The sequence below is a fragment of the Euprymna scolopes genome, chromosome 17 (assembly GCF_053919585.1).
Source record: "Euprymna scolopes isolate OS-2025 chromosome 17, ASM5391958v1, whole genome shotgun sequence".
Taxonomy (NCBI): Eukaryota; Metazoa; Mollusca; class Cephalopoda; order Sepiida; family Sepiolidae; genus Euprymna; species Euprymna scolopes.
In genome coordinates this window covers 67718425-67740821 of record NC_136498.1, presented here as the reverse complement: position 1 = coordinate 67740821, position 22397 = coordinate 67718425, and the positions used below count along the sequence as shown (strand labels likewise).

Here is a 22397-nt window from a genome sequence, read left to right as displayed (position 1 = left end):
TATTTGAGATGATATGATTTAAAAATTGAGTATCATAGTAGACTAGAAAGCAAAAAGAAAGCAAAAGCACTCTTAAGAAGAAACTGTCAGGCAAGACTAAACAGTGGCAAATGGACAGTCAATCCCCACAATCGTGATTACTGGAGATTGAAGGACAGCTAGACAATGTCAAACCTCTTGTCAAAGGGAATATAAATGATGAATCTGGATAATGAGAAGATCATCTGTAAGTTCTGATTTCTTTTGATCAACATACAGAATGTATTATTGTCTACCTACTTGAACATAGCATGTTCCAAAAATCACAAAAATTGATCAGTTAGGTTTTTTTATTTTTGGAAAAACAAAAAAACAAAACAAATTTGCTATTTTTTTACCGATAAGTGAAGACTGAAGCCATTTTAATATTCAAATTTTGTTTTTAATTTATATAAAATGACCTTTCTAAAATAATGTTCTCATTAAATTTTATGTTCTGAAAAAAAAACCCAAAAAACTCTTTATGCTAATAAATTATTGTTTTAATTTAAAGCGTACTTTTCAGTCGTCTTTCCGATATTATTAAAAAAAAAACAAAAAAAAAAAAAAAATGAATTCAGTTATCTGCTCTTGATTTTACTATCACCGGTACTTTTTTCCCTCCTTATGGGCATGGAATAAAATTTGAGTTTCTTGAATAATAAAAATAAAAATTACTTGATCAAATTACATGATTTTTGGAATATTTTATCTTTGTTCCGTGACTGGTACGTACATCATACATTTTTGTATTTCCTTTATTTTCATTGCTGCCATAAGTGCCAATCCGAATAAGCAACCAGGAATCTTATAACTGGTCTGTCATTACGTTTCTGGTTTTTTGAGATGGAGATTTATAATTTGTCTTTGGACCACTGTTCTCACTTGAGTGTCATATTCACATTTCTGTCTATGTAACCTCTGACCTTGGTCACATGTATCTTGTCGAACTCCAAAATCTGCACGGAATTTCAAATAGAAATCTTTAGTAAATCCATGAGGTTAGCATGTTCTCATTCTGTCAACCGTGATTGGGTAGAAGTCCTAAGTAATTTGCAATTGTATTCTAAGTGTTGCCAGCATTGAGGATTGATCCTTTAACTTCCAGAAGTGTAATTTACAACTGAATTTTATCAAGCATATTATCCACTATGCCATGTGTCCCTGATGGAAAGATTCCTGATTCCAACAAGATATGCCTGAAGAAGGTTGGAGATCACATTGACAGAACCGTTATGCGAATAAAACGAGAGATGAGAACAGTAGTTTGAATAATTCAAAGAATGATTTTTCAAAATAGTTAAGAAAATTAGTGTTTACAACACTTGTCCAACCATTGGTAGTGAAATTCTATGTGCTCAAGAGTTATCCTTGGCATACTTTCTTCAATTGTATTTGTATCAAAGGAAATCTTTATTATAAACGTCAAACCAGGAAGATTTTCTTATGGAATATTTAAATGGGCAAATTGATGGCCAAATCTTAAGGATGTTTTTTTAATTGCCTTTTCACTCCAAACAAGGCCCGGTGCCACTTTGATGCAGGGGGCTACTATTTGGGACAGGCATACTATGTAGGGAGTTGAGCAGCAAGATGTCTGTTTACATTACACTTGAACTTCTGCATATCAGTACAGTCAGGGAAGCTGGAACTCAGGAGGGAATTCGAAAGTCTAGCAATTCTGGGGAAGAAACTATTAGAGTAGAAGGCTTTCTGGTATCTAGGAATCTCTAGTGTGTAGGGGTGGGATTTTTCTGCTTGTTGGGTTTGTCGGGGGTGGGGTGCAAAGGCTTGTATGTAGTTCATCAGAGCATATACCATTAAAATGCATTTTTGCTTGTTCCAATTCATAATGACAATATGGAATTTGGTATCCAAGAGGACATTACTATTTCATCGAGCCAGACAATTTTTAAGGGGTTGCCTCTCTTTTAGTTCACATTGCTGGCCTGTCGTCCATAGCATGCATCAATGCACCTCATTAAACATGATAAATTTTGGTTAGGCGATACCTAATAAAAGACTTATCTAACAATTGGTAGCAAAATGTTGTATGCTTCAGAGTTTTTCTTGACAAAGATCAACACAATTCCTTCAATTGTATTTGTACCAAAGAATCTCTGCTGGAATGTTTGCATACAAAAAGAGTAAATCCTCTAAGCGATGATGGTCAATTTGTTTAAAAAATTATTGCATGTTTTTTTTTTTTTTTTTTTTTTTTTTTTAAATCTCCACATCAAACTTGATTTTAGCATTAAATTTCAAAATTTCAGTGATGGTGGCACTAATAAGTGTACCTTTTTAAAAATGTAACTTAATTTTTATTTTGGAGGGGATTCTGAAGAACTTACTGTGTGCGACTTATTTAAAAGATTAATATTTAATATTTATAATTTAAATACAATTTTGGGCATATGGTCCCCATGGCTTATGTGTATTTGTGTAATCTAGAGGTCCAATTTTCACAGCTATATGCATCAAATTAGGCTGTATTTCAGCAATAACATGTTGAATGTAGTCTTTCAAGTGGTCTATTGTGTCTGGTTTATCAGCATATACATCAGACTTTATAAAAAATCTAATGGGGGTTAAATTGCACAAACTAGGTGGCCAGTTGACAGTTCTATTTCGTGAAATTATTTGTTCATCAAATGTTTCTCTCGGTAAATTGATCGTATCGCATAGTGTGGTTCTATCCTATTGAAACCACATGAATTGTCAAACCAAGTTGGATTCAAAGTAATTCAAAGTTGCAAAATCTGTAAAAAAAAAAAAAAAAAAAGTTGTCAATTTAAAGTTCATTGCCTCTAAAAACACCCTATGTTTCCTAAGTATCTTAACTACCTTAATATATCTGTGTGTGAAAAACAAACTCTTTGAATCATGTCTTTTTTTAAAAAAAACTATGCATGGTTTCATTCATTTAGTATTAAAGTTGCCATATTTTATAAGCCAATTAAACAGTGGGCTTCACTCTTAAAGACTTATATAATATGATTGACTAAAATAAATACTGTGATATATATATATATCCTTTTGATGTCAACAGAAAATGTGTATTAAGTTCATATAAGACACTATTATTGCGACTCCAAACAATGTTCATCAAGAGATGGGGTCATTATTTCTACAAAATCCAGGTGTCTCATCATACCACTAAGTGTGTATAATTACGTGTATTATGTGTCTATGATGAGCCCTATTAAGACGAGTGCTCGGAAATAACTTCCTCGGTAGTGTGGAATACATGTAAGCCACCCCTAAATGATAATTTTTATGTTTGTTCATTTAAAAAAAAATAAAAGAAATGAATGAAGAGTTATTCACATCCCTTAATATAGATTGTTTGGGACGGACTAACTAATTTATAAAATAAATTGTAGCAAAGAATGTTATTCTATTGACAATAACAAATTGGCTAGTTAGAAACAAATTTTAATTTGTCATATTAAAGTTTAATCATTTTTCTTTGTCTTGAAGATGAATAAAGATTTTGCAACATTTTGTTGAAATCAAGCTTTTGATTCATCTGGGTCATTTTCAAAAATCAATAAAATGGTTAAAATCTAGAGTTAACATCCAGAATTTCTATTTTTTGTTATCTGTAGAAGAGGTCTGCTGAATAGGAGGGATGCTGAAATATGATATTGATGATGTCTAAACGTATCAATAACTGCAGATCAATATTCAAAATATCTTTTTGTTAAATTGCACCAGAATAAATTACTTTCAGAAATCTTAATTTATAATAGAATTAAAATGTCAGCATTTCTTTTGCAACATAATCGTCCATCCTTTTACTGTAATAAAATTAAAACTGAAGACAGCTCAGCTATTTACCTCCTCCAACCTTTAGAAATTCTTAAGAGTTGCCCCTCCCCTCACAGTAGGTATACCGATTGTCAACAGAAAACCAGAAGATCTTTCACATCTGTTTTGCAGCCATTTAGTTTTATCCCTTCCATTCCAAACCCTAGACTTTTCTTCACATTCGTAAACTGCCTTGATTGCAGAAATTACCGGAGCTCTGGACTGCAGGAACTCTCATCCCACTAATAAAAAAAAAGGTATGTCTGAAGAGCAACTTAGTGTGAATTATTCCTTTCACTGTATCGCATGATGAATAACTAGAGTTCCAACCCTTAATTCCGACTAGACTGTCTACCTTGCATAATGCAGGTATTTGACCTTTTCATCCCAGTGTAGTTTGTATTCATGATAGTAGTAGTAAAAAAAAATATTTAGCAGTGCTCATCTAACCTTTTTTTGTGGTTACTGCCTCACACTCTTCCCAAATAGTTCACTTTGAATACATAAACTCAGTTTATTTGGTATGATTTCTTATTTGACTATATAGCAAATTTCCAAACTACCTCAATGGCAAAACTTACTGCAGCTCTGAATTGCAGGAGCTCTTATCCCTCTAATAATAGGGTTATCACAGACTTGAAAAATCCTTGAATTCTGATTTTTGCCTTGAAAAGGCCTTATTTCTATTATTACCTTGAAAATAAGGAAAATGTTTTGAAAATGTCTTCAAAGACCTTGAAAATTGTATTTATGTCCAGTAAAAATTTTTGTTGAAATATTATTTTTGCTTTCAGTTATAATAGTAGTGTGGCCACCATAAATAAAAATGATGCTCCCTCCCCATCTTAACAAAAAAAAAAAAAAAAAAAAAAAATTTCCTTCTCCAATGGCGACCCCCCCCCCCTCCAATGATAACCTAAAATGAGGTTAGACGGGCCGAAAAAAAAAAAAAAAAAAAATGGGCACGACGGTAGCGATCTTGGTTAAAAATTTAAAAGCCATAAAGAGTTAATATTTGAGATGAAATAAAAAGCATTTAAAACGATGTAAAAACAAAAAAAACTATGCAGGTAAATTGCAAAGTAACTTTTCTTGGCTATGATAACATTTTATTTATTACATATTTGAATTTTTACCGCTTTTTCGAATCACTGTGGATTGTAAAACACTCCAAATTTTATTAATTTTATTTATTGCGGACTATTATCCTCATCTTTTCTTAGTAGTTTCACGACGTTTCAGCCAACTATTCCTCTGGTCTTCGTCAGGTGGTAATCGTGATGGATAGGAACTCTGAATCTCCTGACTTCATTCACTGCAATTACTGCCTTCTGTAGTTGTAGTCGTCTCACCACGTTTTGGCCAAGTAAGCCTCTGACCGACTTTGGGTAGGATTGAAACCACTATCTTCAGACAATTCTCACTTGGAACCATAGAAATTCAACAACCTCTCTCCCACAGAAGGGACGTTGCAAGCCTATTGTTGCTTTTTCGTTATTTCCATGAGAATTGTTCGTCTGAGCTCCAATCTCCGCCCCCACCCCTCGCCAATCTTTCACGAAAAACACCCCGTCTGGCTGAAACCACTGTCAGTAATTTTCCCCACGCTTTATCTGTGCCTAAATCAAAACATAGATTCCATGAACAAAGCTTCTTTCTTAGAAGTGCACGCCTGTGAAACTCTCTTCCGTTTGCCTGTTACCAACCTGACTACAACTTGGATGTGTTCAAGTCCAACATAAACAAGTTCCTGATGAACCGCTCCCTTAAGACACTTTATCAGATCTCCATTACTAGCGATTACTGTACACGCAATAACCCTTATCCCCGAGTGGCCTCCGGGCCTTGATAAGTGGCAACTTTCTTGTAATTTTTTGGTCTTATAAAATTCATGTTTATTTATTATCTGATCTTCCATGGTCGGGTCCGTACTGAATAGTATACACTATTTAATTGGAATTCATTATTAGTGAGACGACAACAACTACTGAAGCAGTAATTGCAGTGGATGCAGTCAGGAGATTCAGAGTTCCTATTCCATCGCAGTTTACCACCTGATGAAAGCCAGAGAAATAGTTGGCCGAAACGTCATGAAACAACTAAGAAAAAGATGAGGATAATAGTCCGCAATAAATAAAATTAATAAATAATGCTCATCTCAATAATGAATTCCAATTAAATAAGATACTCCAAATTTTGTTTTGAAAACTTGAATTTTGTCTGGAGAAGGCTTTGAAAAGTCTTGAAACTTCCTTGAAAATGGACTTTGAAAATCTGTATGAACCCTGAATAATGATAATAAAAGTTATGTCTGGTGTAAATTCTGGCCTTCACTCTGTTGCATGACAACTTCTAATCCTTAATTCCGACTAGACTGTCTACTTAGTATAAGGCAGGTATTTTCTCTTTCTTATTTGACTGTATACCATGCAACAATGAAAAGACAGCTGACCAGCTGATTTTGTGTTTATGACTAAAAATAACAAGCATACTCCCCCCCTCCTACTATTGAGGTTCTTAGATGCTGGAAAGCCTTCTACTCTAATAGTTTTTTTTTTTCAGCTACTAGACTTTGGAATTCCCTCCCTGTTTCCCTGACTGTAATAACATGCATAAATAGAAATGTAATATGAACAAACATCTTGCTACTCAGCTTTCCACAATCCCCTATTTGACATGATCCCAAATAGTAGCCCCCTTACAACCAAGTGGCAATACATCTTGTTTGGGATGAAAAAAGTGTGAAAATAAGCAATAACATTGATATCACCATCCCTATAGAGTAACTGTTTATTTTATGTCTACAACCCTTGTATAAATCAAATGAAATCATACCCATTAAAATTGACTCATGCATTCAAAATGTTAAACTTTCTTGAGAACTAACTTGTAATCCTTTAAAATCAGCCTATTCTCTTCCTTGTCACATTCTTCTTTCAAATGTTTAAATGGTTATTTTGTAAATACAAGCCAAATGCTTATGGTGTTTGAACTGGCCTAAATAATCACAATCGACTTCTATTTTGTTTACAGGTTAGTGTAAAGTTTACAATATCTTTATTAACCTATTGTTCAACTTGTACCATTTGTATTTTGTTTGTTTTTTCATGTAACTATATTGCAAAGTTATAAAGCATTGTGTTCGTATTTCGGTGAAAGACTTGCTCTTTTGTCAGCTGTGGAAAGAAATAGCAATTTATAGTTCTTTTACTTAGGTCTATGAAAAATTAGTATTTTTAAAAATTATTTTTAGATGTAATAATTTTAAAAATAATAATCTTGTAAAAATTATTTGTCAAGCAAAATTAGATCAAATGTTATGAAAATTAAGTATATATATTATTTAGACACGTCTGATTGAACACAATAGAGTTATTCCTTTTTTCCGATCTATCTGGATATCTTTTCTATTTGCCAAGCAGTCTTTTTAATTTCAGCAGGCATATTGTATAGAATGGCACCCCAAAGTTGTTGTTCGGCCATATTTTTTCCTCAAGCGCTTTCTAATGGTGCATCCAATTATCAACAGGAACAATTGTTTTCTTTTCCTTTCCTTTGATGCTTGGTGTATTTATTTATTTTTTTTTAATTGGCTATAAAGGTAGGTGCAGGAGGGTTGGGGGCAAATTATTTTTATTTTATTTTTAGTTTTGCTTTTCCTATTTTATAGTTCATTACTTTCCTGTTAGTTATAAAATAACACCTAACATCCCACAATAAAAACCTATAGTCGTCCAACATTAGAGATATCCTAACTAAAAATACTAAAATTCGATATCTTAACAACTGCACACGACGGCTAAAATTACTAGAAGCCATGCTTATAAAAAAAAAACTACAGCCCTTTTTAAACCGAATCTCATTTAACACCGGGGCAAATATACTAACAGTATTTAATAACTAACAGGAAAGTAATGAACTATAAAATAGGAAAATCAAAACTAAAAATAAAATAAAAATAATTTGCCCCCAATCCTCCTGCACCTACCTTTATAGCCAATTAAAAAAAATAAATAAATACACCAAGCCTCAAAGGAAAGGAAAAGAAAACAACAACAATTGCTACCTGTTGGTAATCGGATGCACCATTAGAAAGCGCTCGAGGAAAAAATATGACCAAACAACAACTTTTGGGTGCCATTCTATACAATATGCCTGTCGAAATTAAAAAGACTGCTTGGCAAATGGAAAAGATATCCAGAAAGATCGGAAAAAGGAATAACTGCTGAATTTAATCAAACGTGTCTAAATAATGACTTGCTGCCAAAATATACAAATATTATATATATATATGTATACACACATATCTATTACAATAGAAAAATGCGAGCATGAAAAGTAAAGGACTAGTTGTTAAAACTTGAAAAGAAAAGGACAATATATTCTAGTAAAAACTATGATAAATTTATAACTTAAAATATTGCAGCATTAAGAATTGATTATATAATGTTATAAATTGAATAAAAAAAATCTTAATGCTGCAATATTTTAAGTTATAAATTTATTATATTTTTTACTAAATATCTTGCCATTTTCTTTTCCAGTTTTAACAAATAGTCCTTTACTTTTCCATGTTTTAAGCTTAATTATATTACTTTTCATACTCGCATTTTTCTATTGTAATCCATGATTTTTACAGGCTTCTAGTAAATTCACTTGTTCTTTGTTTAATTTCAGTCTTATTTTTTTACCTCCATAACCATAACATACACATATGTAAAATAACAATGTACGACACTCGTCTGCTTTCAACAAAATCCCCCAATTATCTCTCTTTCATTCTCTCTGTTTCACTTGTTACTTTTCTTTTTACGAGAGCAGTGAATTGGTAGCAATAGTAGTCGCTGAAGCGACGTGGTTGCTTTGAAAACCAGTCATAAAAAGCGTCGCTCACCTCCTTACATATTTTTACGATTTTGAACACCAGAAAATTCATCATAATTTTTGTTTTACTGAACGAAAATTGAAAAAATGTTTTTCTCACAATATAGCTGAGAAGGTGATTTATAAACTGTAATAATTGTTTGAAATTTGGTTGAAAAATGAGTGAGCACTGAAGTTTTAAAGCAGTTCTAAATTACTAAAACTGCCACTTAACCATATATTCAAACATGGTAGTGTTTGAATGATATATACAGTATGTTATGAAAATATATATGGCAATCAAGCTACACAGAATTGTAAAAATTCGTCATGTTTATGCTTGTTTGTATATTAATTTATATGATTAAATGAAATAGTCATATATATGTATATATATAAAAACCCTGTGTATCGCTTTATTGCAGGTCAATATTTTTTTAAATTATGAAACGCAGAGAAATGAAATTTGGTACACACTTAATATTACCAGAAAATAGACAAATTAGCATAACTTTCAAAATATTTGTTCAAATTCCTCAAAAATCTGGAAAATAAGGCACCTTGTTATGCTCTTCCAGTGTACCAAATTTCACTTCTCTGCATTTCATAGCAGTTTCAAAATTAAAAAAATATTGACCTGCAATAAAGTGATACACAGGTTTATTTTTATATATATATTAGTGGGATATTAGGGGAAGAATATACTAATGATAATAAATATATATGAATCCCATGCTAGACGTCGCATCCCCATTATGTTACCTAGCATCTTCTGATGAGAAGCATTAGGCTTTGAAATACCTTGGTATAAAGAGTCCCTTCTCTCCTCCAACTAAATGTTTGTATACTTTTATTAAATAAATGAACCATTTTATATTCACCAATATATAGTTTTTGTGACTTCATTTTCCACTCTTATTTTCACACATATATAATTATTGTATTGAGTAATTAATTCGCAAGCATTTCTGAAATATTTTTGTATTCAAGAAATATTTGTATATTAACCAAAATCAGTCAAGATTTGAAGATGAATTAATGGAGGAATGATAATGATTTTTAATGTTTTTTTTTTTTTTTTTTTTTTTTTTTAAATTATTTTGTGTTATTTTTGTAAAGAAGGAAGCAATGTTATCATTTTGTTTTATTTTATGCACAAAGAGCAGAAATGCCACTAGTGCCAGCCTTAGACAAGACTTACACTCACACAAGCGAAACAATCTGTTGACAAATTTAATTTTTTGACCAATATATATCTCCATATAAAAGTGACCTTGCCTCTGTGTGAGGAATGGTTTCTACCAAACTTCTGTTAAGTTCTGGTCAACAGACTTGAAACTTGATTGGGGATTTGGACTTGTGGAACGGATTCGATTTGGTCTTTAGTCAGTAAAAATAGTTGTTAAGAGATCAAAATTTTAAATTTGAAAACGCTCTTGTGCACAAGCACAAATATATATTTGTAGGTTAAACATTATTTTTTAACTTCTTATATGCGTATGGATGTGGCTCAGAGGCTAACAAATAAGGCTGGAGAACTATGTTTTGACTTTGATTCTGGCACCCAAGACATTTTTTTTTAACCTTTAAAATCTGTACTATAAATTAAGTACAACATAATAATCGAGTATTGCTTTATAATAATAAATAGGAAATCTGCATAAATTAAAATATTATATTTAAGCATATTTTACAGCAGGGCCATGTTGAGGGGGGATTTACTATAACAATCAATAGAGAACTGGCTCTATAATCATAATAATAAATTGTTGGACGGCCTGCTACTATATACTAGCAAAAGTACCCGTCGTTGACTGGGTTCCAAAACAGCCTACAGAAAATGGACTCTGATTTATGAAAGTATGATAGGTTATGAAAAGGAACGGAAGGGTTGTAAAGAGATAGCTTCGAATTTGGGGGTATCAAAACCAAAGCAAAATATGATGAAAGTAAAAATAAAATAGATAAACCCCATAATTTATTATACCATATCTGTTCACACTGAAACACTTATCACAATATTCTGTGGATCTATATTAAAAAACCTTGTTAAACTTTGTGACATATTTCCATTCTATGGAGGTCAGGTGCGAACGAACACCCCATAATTTTATTATACCATATTTCTTCAAAATGAAACATAATTATCAAAGTATACTTACACAGATAGATATGAAAAGTCTTTATTAAAGTTTGTGCCTATTTCCATTCTATGGAGGCCAGGCGCGAATGCAGACCCCACAATTTTATTATACCATCCCTATTTAAGTTAAAACATACTTATCAAAGTATTATGTACATCTATATCAAAAACACTTGTAAACGTTTTTTTTTAATTTTTAAATTTATTTCCATACTTTGTGGACCAGGCGTGAATGCAGACCCCACAATTTTAATGAACCACCGTTCTGCCAGATCAAACATACCCATTCCTGTGTCTTGATACATCTATCATTATATGTAATCAGCTTTTTAAAATAGTCAACCATATAGGAGCTTATTCGTGACCAGACACACACACAGCTTTATATCATATATATATATATATATATATATATATATATATATATATATAATTACAATATAGAAATTTATCAAGCCGAAGATTTTTTTTTATATTAAAGACACGCACAAGCTTTCGACTTAACCTTTCTCAAGTATAAACTTTTTTTTTGTTAAGCATGTTTCCTGTTAGAGATATAAAAAAAAAATTTCAAGGTAAAAAAAAAAAATTATGTTAAAGAATATAAAAACAAATCTTGTTATTTGGCTTCCTAAATTTCTATATAGTAATTCAAATACTAAGCAATGTTACCGAGTTGCAACATTTCATCATGTGTATGCAGGGTGCATGGCATCTTATTTTAAAACAGATTTATACTTACATAGACATGACTTCAAAACAAATAATGCATTTTTACTGGAAAACATTTTTGAGGATAAGAATAAATATATTTTGTAATTTTATTCATTAAAATTTTCTTCAGTTTTTATGTGAGATATGAATTGCTGACATGCTAGAGTTTGGTGGTTTATAGTAGACATTACTCTATGTAGATTTTTAGAGATACTTTGTTAGATTAGAGGTTTAAGAGGCCAACCATTAGAGATCACCATAATTTTCCATCGTCCATGTATGTGTTCGATAAGCTGACAAGCTCGAATTGAGCAATTACCTTTCCTGATGTAAAATTACCTTTTATTACTCATCACATAAGACTTGTATCTGATGTCTTGGTGGACAACATTTCAGATTGTTCCTTCTAACACATAATGTTCTTTTTGCAAGATCTTGGATTAACACTAATGGTGTGCTGTACTTGTCGAATAAATAGGTTTTCTCATCATCTTTTCATCAGTTTGAGTAGAATGTCTTCTACATCTTGATAATAGTGATACCTTTCTATTTTAAGCCTTTAGCTCTTTACAAATTTTATAAGTAGGAAAAAAAAAAAAAGGGACTTAAAAATAGTTCTATTTTTAAATTATTGTATTCAGTCTTTATGTTGTGTAAATGGGACCAAATTCACAAAGGTGTAGCATAGCGGGGGACACATAACAGGGACAAGACATATAACGGGTTACGACGATGAGACAATTACTATGCTTCCAACATGTGTTCTGGCAACACAAAGAACATTCCTTAATTTCCATTGTCCCATTCAACCTGCTTTGACCTAACTTTGTTGCATAGTTATTTTTACTATAATGGACAATTTATTACATTCCTGGAATCGCATCTAAATAGCAATATGCATTCTTTTTAACTTTTGATCACCGAGTTCGATCTCAGCATTCTCCTTTAATACATATTATTTTCATTCCTAATTACTTCATTTCTCTAAATATTGAGAGCTGTCCCCTTCAATATACAACATTTATAGCCATGCACCTTTTTATTTGTTGTGTAATTATAAGGGCTTGCCATTAATAATTCTGCAATATAGAAAATATAAAGTCAAAGAATATTTCTGTCATAGTAAAAATAATGCATGTCCTTAAATATCGTACTCACCTTGTGTGTGTGTATATATATATATATATATATGCATATACAACATAGAGAAAGAGTTAGTCATGAAGAAAGCTGTTATATTATTCAATAATTGTCCAGAGACTATGATCAACATTATAGTTGTACAATTTCTGCAATTTATCGTATAATCATATTTTTTTTGAACGCCATATTTTGTGTCTTCTGTGTTCGTTTTTCTCTCTGTTGCTGAGGGATAATGTTTGTCATTTTTTGTTGCAGGCGGCACACCAAGCAATGGATGAGAAGCACGAAACTGAATTGCAACAGCTTAAGCAACAAATGCAAGTGGCACAAGAAGAAATGCTGAACAACCAGAGAACAATGTTGGCAGCTGAGAAACAGGTGGGAAACCTTTTCCCATTTACGCGGATTTTGGTGAAGGATGGTCTTATACATAGATTTTTTTTTTTTTTTGTAACTCTTGTTCATTCCAAACAAGGCATGTATCCATTTGGACATGAGGGGCTACTATTTGGAACCATATCTACAGGGGACCATGTAAGGAGATAACTGAGATGTCTGTTTACATTGGAATTAAACATATGCATTCTAGAAGTGTAAGCCATTTTAAGTTTCAGAACAGTTTCAGATGGTTCGCTGTTACACACAAGTCCTGGGAGGTGACTTGTTTGTAGTATACAGTTCCACAGAACAAAATATTCTTACCGTGTCGAAACCCAAGAAAAGAACATGTGAAATTGCTCCAGAAAAGGTTTAATATTTATGAAGCAATTCTGGTTTCTGATTGGTTGGTAGCAGAACGTGAATTAATTTGATTCGTCAGTTCTTAGCAGCATCGTTTATAAATAGAATCGTCCGACTGTGTGGGATCATATCCCATTAGAATCCAAAATATTGCAACATGCATATCAGTATAGTTAGAGGAGCAAGAAACAGGGAGGGAATTCCAAAGTTTAGCAGTTTGAGGGAAGAAGAGTAGAAGGCTTTCTGGCATCTAGGGACTTCTACAGTGAAGAGTTTTGCTGCTAAACGGGTTTGTCAGGGGTATTACATCAAAGGGGTACAAGTGCAATGAGTTCTTCAGAGCACATTCCATTAAAATACTTATAAAACAGGCACAGGGATGCAATAGTGTGGTGATGGGACAAAAGTTAGAGCTTAGTTGATAGTGCGGGACCAATTAGATTGGAGACTCTTTTTTTGGATTCTGTCTAAGAGGGAGAAACTAGATGCATGAGTTCAGGTGTGGCAACAGCACTCCAGGCACGGGCAAATAGCAACTTTGTAGATACAGAATACTCTCACATGTTAGTAATTTTCTAACATGGTAAAGTGAACCAACTTTCTTTGCTGCAGCCTATGCAATGTCCATAATGTATTTGTTCCAGTTCATGTTGCTTATGAATGTTATTTAAATGGTTAACTCTTTTAGCAGCATCTCTTCATTTGCATCCCTTTTTTCTTTTTGGTGAAAAATCTTTAAAATACTGAAATATCCTCTATATGTATATAATCTGAGTCAATAAAAAAATATTTCAAGTTAATAAGTTTCGTGCAGTGGATCTTATTGCCTATATTTTTTATATTACAAATATTTTATGTTTATAAAAACATGTCATTCCAAACTTATGAATTTGATGTAGTTAAAGCATAGAAATTGGTATCCCAAACTCAAATTTTAGTTTCATATCAAATGAAAACTTAATATGGGAATTTTTGCAAAACAGATAGATATAAAATTTAAATTGTTAGTTTGATTCCCTTTTGAATTATGAACATTTTAAGTTTGTTGAAAGTTTCCGTCTTATGCACTAAGGGCCATAAGCATATATAACTAAAATGCATATGTCAGTCAAATGAAAATCAGGCAAAATGTAATTTCATTCTGTGTTAAATGAAAATTAATCATAATAGAAGCAATAATCTTAGAATAAACCAATCTAAATATTAAGCAAAATTATTCACTTGAAAAAATATGCAAAAATGACACTGAGTAAGATTCATCTCAACAGTTAACACGTTTAATCTTCTTAATATGATCCACATTAGAGATTTAAATAGACTTTTCAGTGCTCTTCCAGAATTCCCTTTATATAAAACAGAAATAAAAAAACGAAAATATCATATTCCAAAAAACATGTCAATTGATCAAGTAGTTTTATTTAAATAAGAAAATCAAAATTTACGAGTAACTGAAAAACCGCTGTCTTGTCCACCATTTTGAAACCAATCTTAAAAAAAACAAAGAAGTGTAGATAACTCAATATTTCATACTAGATTTATATTGTAATGCTTATGAATTCTTAGTAATCGATTAAATTTTTTTTATAAAAATGAAAGATCAATTTACACTAATTTTAAATATATTTTTGTTTTATTACACGTATGTACATAATACAGGGTTTTCTTTATTTTTGTCTTAATATAATGGAAATTCTTGACAGGCACCGATTTTTCTTTTATTAAAAGAAATAAAATAAAAGCCCAAATATAAACCATGTAAAAACAGATAGAAACACAATTTGATAATTGGGCAAATATTTCTACAGTATTTCGTACATTAAAGTTTTTAATTTGGATATTTTGTAAAGAGCAACTTAAAATGCTGTGTTAAGCTAACCATATTATTAAGTGGCTTGTTTTCTTTAAGATGAATAGAGATACACAATATTGTGCACACCAAATTTGGAAAAAAGAAAAAAAATCTCCAGATTTTACTTAAAGAAAAGAAATTGCCCATGACCAAAAATATTAACCTAAATTGAGGTAAATTTGTGAAAATAAATAAAAAATAACACAAAAGTAATAATTGTATATTTACAAAGAGAAACGATTAAATTTTTATTTACATTCAAATTTTATTGAAATAATCACAAAATAAACAAAATATCAAATACTGAAGTGGATTTAAGTATATTTATCCATGTTAATCCTTTAAACTTGGCTGGTTTGTAATATCTAATAGAAGCCGCTATTCTGTAAGTCGGCACCACAGCGGTGTAAAGAAACTAGTTAATCTAGTTTACTTTCATAACAATAAATTCATAAAAATTAAATGTATTAAAATGCAGATTCAAGAAATGTTTCATTTTCACATTAAAATTTGACCATTTCTTTTAATGTCTGCATTCATAAATACAAATTTATAGTTGACTTTTCACAAGTTCCTTATAAGAAATTTTAGCAAAACATATCGATTTTAAATTTATTTTCCAATGTAAAGAAACAAGTCATTAATTATATAGCCTAATTTTTTCGTATCCTTGCTTCTAGAAATATAAAAACACTGGCCATTCACCATATAATTACTTGCTCATTGGTTTATAAAAAAATACTCACACCTGAGAATATCTTTATATCTCTACAAAGCCATGTTTCGCTCATGCATAGAGTATTGCTGCCACACCTAAACTGACACATCTATCAATAGTCTCTCCCTCTTAGACAGTCGAAAACAGTCTCAAATCTAATAGGTCCCAAACTATCAACTAAACTCTAGCCCATGTCCCATCGCTACAATGTTGCACCCCCGTGCCTGTTTTACCAGTACTTTAATGAAATATACTCTGCCAAAGTCATAAAGACATACATACCCGGACAAGCAGCAAAATTCCACACCTTGAATGTTGATGAACCTAGATGCTGGAAAATCTTCTACTTTATCAATTTCTTCCCTCGGTCTGTTATACTTTGGAATTCCCTCCATGTTTCCTGTTTATGTGAACATTTAAATATAATGCGAACAGACATCTCACTGCTCAACTTCTTACATAGGGTCCTCTATAACAGTAGCCTTTTATTATAGTTAAGAAAATATTGAGAATAAAAGCACAAAAATCAGTTGAATTTTTCATTGTTTTGTGGTAGGTTAATTTTTTTTTTTTTTTTTTTGTACAAATATTTTAATTCGTTACAAGAATTTTAAACATGGAATCTAAAAAAAAATTAAATTAACAGCACTAATAAATCTTTAGTTAAAAAGTAACTTTCTTCTAAATGTATGAATTTTTCTTTTTCAGACTGTGTTTAATCAAGCATTGTCCAAATTGGCTGAAGAAAAAGATCAGATAATTTCTGAACTTCAAAAGAAAGTGAATGAATTGACAAGTAATCAGCAGAAACTTGAAGGTGAGTTTTTCGATCATTGTCATCAAGCAAATTCCACTTTCATTTTTGTTATGGTGAGTTCAAATCAACCATGGTTCTGACTTAACTTCCGTCACAGATTTTCCTCAAAATATTTCATATTATATTTTATGCTTTTCAAGAATGGCTCAGTATATTGAGAAATTATTTATGCTACCCATCCATTTTTAAACATAACTTATGGAATGGATTTTTCAGAATTGTCTGAATTATTCCCTGCTTCCATTGTTCCAGTTCATTTGAACTTTTGGTCTAATAGTCACCATCAATTCACTGTTTTGATACATCATTGTAATACAGTTTCCTATTTTAGTAGTTTATTTCCAAGAATTATATAGGCTCGTGGAATTCTCTTCATGCTGTTTTCCTCCTTTCTATAGACTTATGTAGTCACTAGGCATCTTCTGTCTTTTTGAGAATCAATTTTGTTTTTGTTAGCTCCTTACATTAAGTGGCTTTATGCCTTGTCTGGAGCGAGTTCCACTAAGACCCCCCTCCCTACCTCAAAAAAAAAAAAAAAAAAAAAAAAACTAGCTTCCTGCATCATTTTGCCTCAATCATTGAATAGCTTTGGTAGCAGAACTTTTTTTTCTTTCAGTTTCTATTCACGTCTTATTTTAGTTTAACAAAAAATTTAGTTTAAAATGAAATATTCTTCCCAAAATAATTCACCTTAACTATAGCATAAAAAGAATAAACCAAAACATGCCATTAATTGAATTGCTATGGGAATCCATGAAGAATTGAAGTAATCGGCAACTAAAACTGTTGCCAGTGTATTATTACTTCAAAAAGAAAGGTCCACTTAACTTGTCTTATTTTTAGTAAATTTATTTGCATTACTTTTTCTAATACTTAAATTGTGTTCATGAAACTAAGGAGGTTTCCCCAAGATCTACTTTGAATCCATGTCCAACTCTTTTTGAAGGTGGATTTTACAGTTCAAAAGAGTGATGTATGGTTGAGTTAAACAAAAAACGTTCTTTGATTAATACAGAAGTAATACTCTGCCAATTTTTGTTTTGCAAGGTCATTCTCTGTGACTTGGTTTCTTTGATGTTCTGTTTGCATTTTAAGTTCAGAACTTGATTTTACTTCAGTAATGAACAAAGATGCATGAATTATTAGACAAAGGTAGGAGTCATTACTTTCAAACTAATATCAGTTTTGTACTTACATAAAAAGCTAATGATAGTGTATTTAAAAAAAAAAAAAAATATATATATATATATATATAATTTGGATTTTATTAAAATTTCACAGGAGCAAAAGACAATCTGAGACAAAAATTGTTGATTAAAAATTCCTTCTAAGAAGCAAAAATAGAGAAAAAGAAAAAAAAACGCTTGGAATCTTGAAGTTTTTTCATAATTATGATAGTGTACTCTGTTGTACATTTTTATACTATGACCTAAGCAACTTATGTAGACTTAGTTCTCTTAGCATTTCTTTCTTTCTCCCAACTTAACTAAGTGTCATGTCAGATTGGTAACCAAGGGTTGGTAATAACAGATCAACAGATAAATATCATTTATTGAGTATTCCATGTCAGGACTTATAGTAGCTCGGCAGCAATTATGATTTGGTGCATTTAAAAACGTTTGTTTTAAAACATTTTTAAATGGAATTTTTCTTTTTATATACAATGATTTACAAATCCTGTTCTACAAACATAAAATATATACTTCATGTTTCTTGGGCACAACAAAGGTCAATATGTCTTCTCTCAACCAATTACACAATGTGAAAACTTCCAGTCAGATTTTATTTTATAAATAACATTGTTTCCACTTGGCATTGCACAAAAGTATTTTAAGAATCCATTTTTTGTTCAGTCAGACAGAAAAGTTCAATATTTTTGTGACCCTTCACAATTAAAAATAAATAAAAATATGATTTTTGTGCATTTGTATCGTTTCATAAATTAAAATATGGATTTATTAGTCCATAATATAATACTATTTGTGAAAAAAATTATCAGATCTAAGCCTGTCGTTAAAACTCACATTACACACCCATCTCATGATTTCTCTCCATGCAACACATATCCTCAACCTTCACTGGCTAGATTTTCCCTTCCATACATCTTCAGACTGTGTACACATGCAGAACATGTTTGATAAAAAATAAATTATTCAATGTTTCTATTGATATATCTTTTTATATAAGATTAAAGTTTTTGATAATAGAACCAAAATTATCAACAAACTGAAATAATCGACAATAGTGCAAGTCTAGAGTTCAATCTAATAAAAAAAAAAGAAAGAAAAATCTTTGATATACATACCCATCACAGAACGAAAATATCATACTCCAAAAATTGATGGAGTAGTTTTTTCTTAAAGACTAATAAAATCAAATTTTGCAATTGTTAGTGATTAATAGTATTATCATAACCATTACAAGAATAAGGGGCAGTTAACCAGTGTCTTATTTGAGTTGTCTCTGTTTATTAATTAAACATGGTGGGTCATGACTATGTATCACCTCTTCATAAAATTTTATTTTTTTAGTTAAAAAAAAAAACAAAATAAACTACTTGATCAATTTACATGATTTTTTGGAATATGACATTTTCATTGTGATGAATATGTATATCAAAGATTTTTCTGTATTTTTTAGGTTGAATCCTGGACTTGCACCAAGATATTCAATTCAAGTAAATAAAACAGTAAAAATCCCTAAGAGTTTCATTGGTGTTTAGTAATTGTTTTCGATTTGACACAATAAAATTGTTCTATATCTTGTTCAAATTAAAAAAAAAAAAAAATGATGTTGAATGTTTTTCTTTGAAAATACCAGTTTATGAAGTCTATCATCCAAAGAGCAATAATCATTTATGTATGTCAAATATTTTCATAAATAAACTTTCAACATCACAAGCATGCTGTGATGAGGAACTTTTAACAGAATATCTTAAGTTTTTTTGTTTTTTTTTCAGATCTCAGTGAATCAGAAGAAGAGTTAAAGAAAAAACAAATGGAACAAAAGATTCAAGAAATGGAGTAAGGAAAAGTTTTTATTTGAGGGATGATGAGAGGGGGAGGGTAACAATGTGTATTTACATTTTATATTGTTTCTTAAGAATTAAACTTTTTTGTAAGCATTTAAACAAAATTCTTTTTTAAAGTGACAGCATTTTCTAATTCAGATTACGAATAGTATTTACAATTTTTATGAATGAATATGACAACTGTGATGAAGCTAAACCCAAAATATGTAAATCTTTGTAAACTTTTCATTTTTAAACCTATATTAGTCATTATAGTAATATTTAAGAGTCTTCTCAAACATGTTTGTCATGGCTTAGTTATTTTCATGAACTTGTACCAGACTAAGATCACACTGAATGATATTTGCTACCAGAAAACTAACAGAAACTTGTTATGAAGCAAGCAACAAACAGAAAATATTGTTTAAATAAAACAGTTTACCTTGTAGACTTGTATATAATTATGTTTATAAGTTGTAGGGTATTTCATTTTGACCTCCAAATAATGTCTGGTCATCAGGAGATAATACAAACCTTTTCAGGGCCTCTCTTTCGATGACTTTTCTGCATATTATTCCCCTCCTTCCCTACTGATGTGAGGCCTCATTATCTGAATTGTATTTAAATCAAATGAACTGTTCAATATAATCAATATCATAAAAAAAGCCTAGACACCTCAAAAGCATATGGACCTGATCTCATCCTGACTACTATTAAAAAAATGCTCCGTAGAGGTTTCTCCAGTTCTCTTCAAACTCAACAAATGCCTTAATGAATCTTGCTTTCCTGACTGCTGGAAAACTGCTTCTGTGGTACCAGCTTACAAGAATTCTAGCAAAAGAACTGACCCATTAAATTATCGCCCCATTAGGCTCCGCCCTCTTTTCGCCAAAAATATTTGAGTTCACAATCAATCAAGCTCTTGTCTACCACCTTACAGCTGCTAAACTTCTGTCCAACCAAGAATATGAATTTAGACAAGCCTACTCTACTGTAGATATCCTAACTGTAATCTCTGAACATATTTACCATGCACTGAATAAAGCAGGGGAAGGTAGGGCAGTAGTCCTAGATATATCTAAGGCTTTTGACAATGTATGACATGAGTCTTCTCATGAGAATCAGATCATATGGTATTACTGGATGAATACTTAACATAATTAAATCCTTTTTAAGTAAGAGAAGAATTCGGGTTGTTCTCAATGGACGTACGTCAGAACAATATGATATAAATGCAGGTGTGCCTCAGGGTTCGATCCTTGGGCTTTTATTATTTGTTATATTCATAAATGACCTCCCTGATATAATTGTCTCTGAGATGGATATATTTTCGGATGACACCACGCTCTATGGTAGGCACGAGGGGAAAACAAATGAACACATATCTAAGGCAATGGCGGAAACCTTAGAGTAAGATCTCAAGTCTGTAGTGGAATGGGGACAAAAATGGATGGTAACATTCAATGCTGCCTAGACTAAGCTTCTTTCCTTTTAATAATTACAAGAAACCTTCTCAACCATCAATAGTTATGGCTAAAGATACATTACCTGAAAATACTTTGTTCAAACTCCTTGGCTTAACATGAGTTGGAACAGATACATCGAGGGCATTGTCGCAGCTGCTGTGAGGAAGATGGTCTCTCTACCGTGCTAGAAAGTTACTTACGCCTGAAAGTATCCTGTACCTCTACAAGGCCACCATTCACGCTGGTGCATCTGCTACTAGTCTCTCACTCCTGGACAGGGTTAAGAAGAGTTGCCAAACTAATAGGTCCGAACTGTGAACTAGGCTCCAGCCTCTCTCCCACCGACGAAATATTACATCTCTGCCTATTTTACAAGTATCTTAATGGTAGATGCTTCAATGAACTACAAGCATACTCCTGACAACCCCAACAAGCAGCAAAATCCCACCCCTATACAGAGATCCTCAGATGCTAGAAAGCCTTCTACTCTAATAGATTCTTCCCCAGAACTATTGGACTTTGGAATTCCCTTCTGGAGTCTTGCTTCCTTGACAACTGACACACAGAAGTTCAAGTGTAATGTAAACAGACATCTCGCTGCTCAACTCCCATCATAGAATTTCTGCAATTATGTCCCATATAGTAGCCCCCTACATCAAAGTGGCACTGTGCCTGGTTTGGGGTGAAAATGCAATAAAACCAAGTGAAGCATGCATGGTCCCCCGTGCACAGTGAATGAGGCATTAAAAAAATGATTAAGTTCAGCATTTGTCCCCCCCCCCCATTTAGCCCTAAAAGTCCCCAGGGGACGTCAAATCCTGGTGAAAATGAACAAACGGTGCAGTTTTAGGCTTTAACATATGTAAATTTTAGTTCTGCACTATGCAAAAAAAGCAATGACTAAGTTCATCTAGTGGGGCAAACAAAGTTTTCCCGGAAAATCTGTTCTGTTACTTTTTTATTCATATCATGTTTAATGTTTGTGCAAAATTTCACAAAATTCCAAGGCGTAGTTATTGAGAAAAGTGCGGAAAGACGAATGGACGAGGATGAATTTACAGGTCTACCCTTCTTTTGTCAGGGGACCAAAAAATAAAAATAAAAT

At 31.7% G+C, this 22397-nt stretch overlaps 1 protein-coding gene across 1 annotated transcript in view; it reads left to right on the top strand.

Annotated features, from left to right (window-relative positions):
- The window catches only part of LOC145296768 (RB1-inducible coiled-coil protein 1-like), a 285724-nt gene that overhangs the window by 255814 nt on the left and 7513 nt on the right, over positions 1-22397 (top strand). Inside the window, exons 17-19 of the mRNA XM_080142822.1 lie at positions 12947-13069; positions 16708-16816; positions 19776-19839. Coding sequence (XP_079998948.1) covers positions 12947-13069; positions 16708-16816; positions 19776-19839 — 296 coding nt within the window. The remainder of the gene's footprint in view (positions 1-12946; positions 13070-16707; positions 16817-19775; positions 19840-22397) is intronic.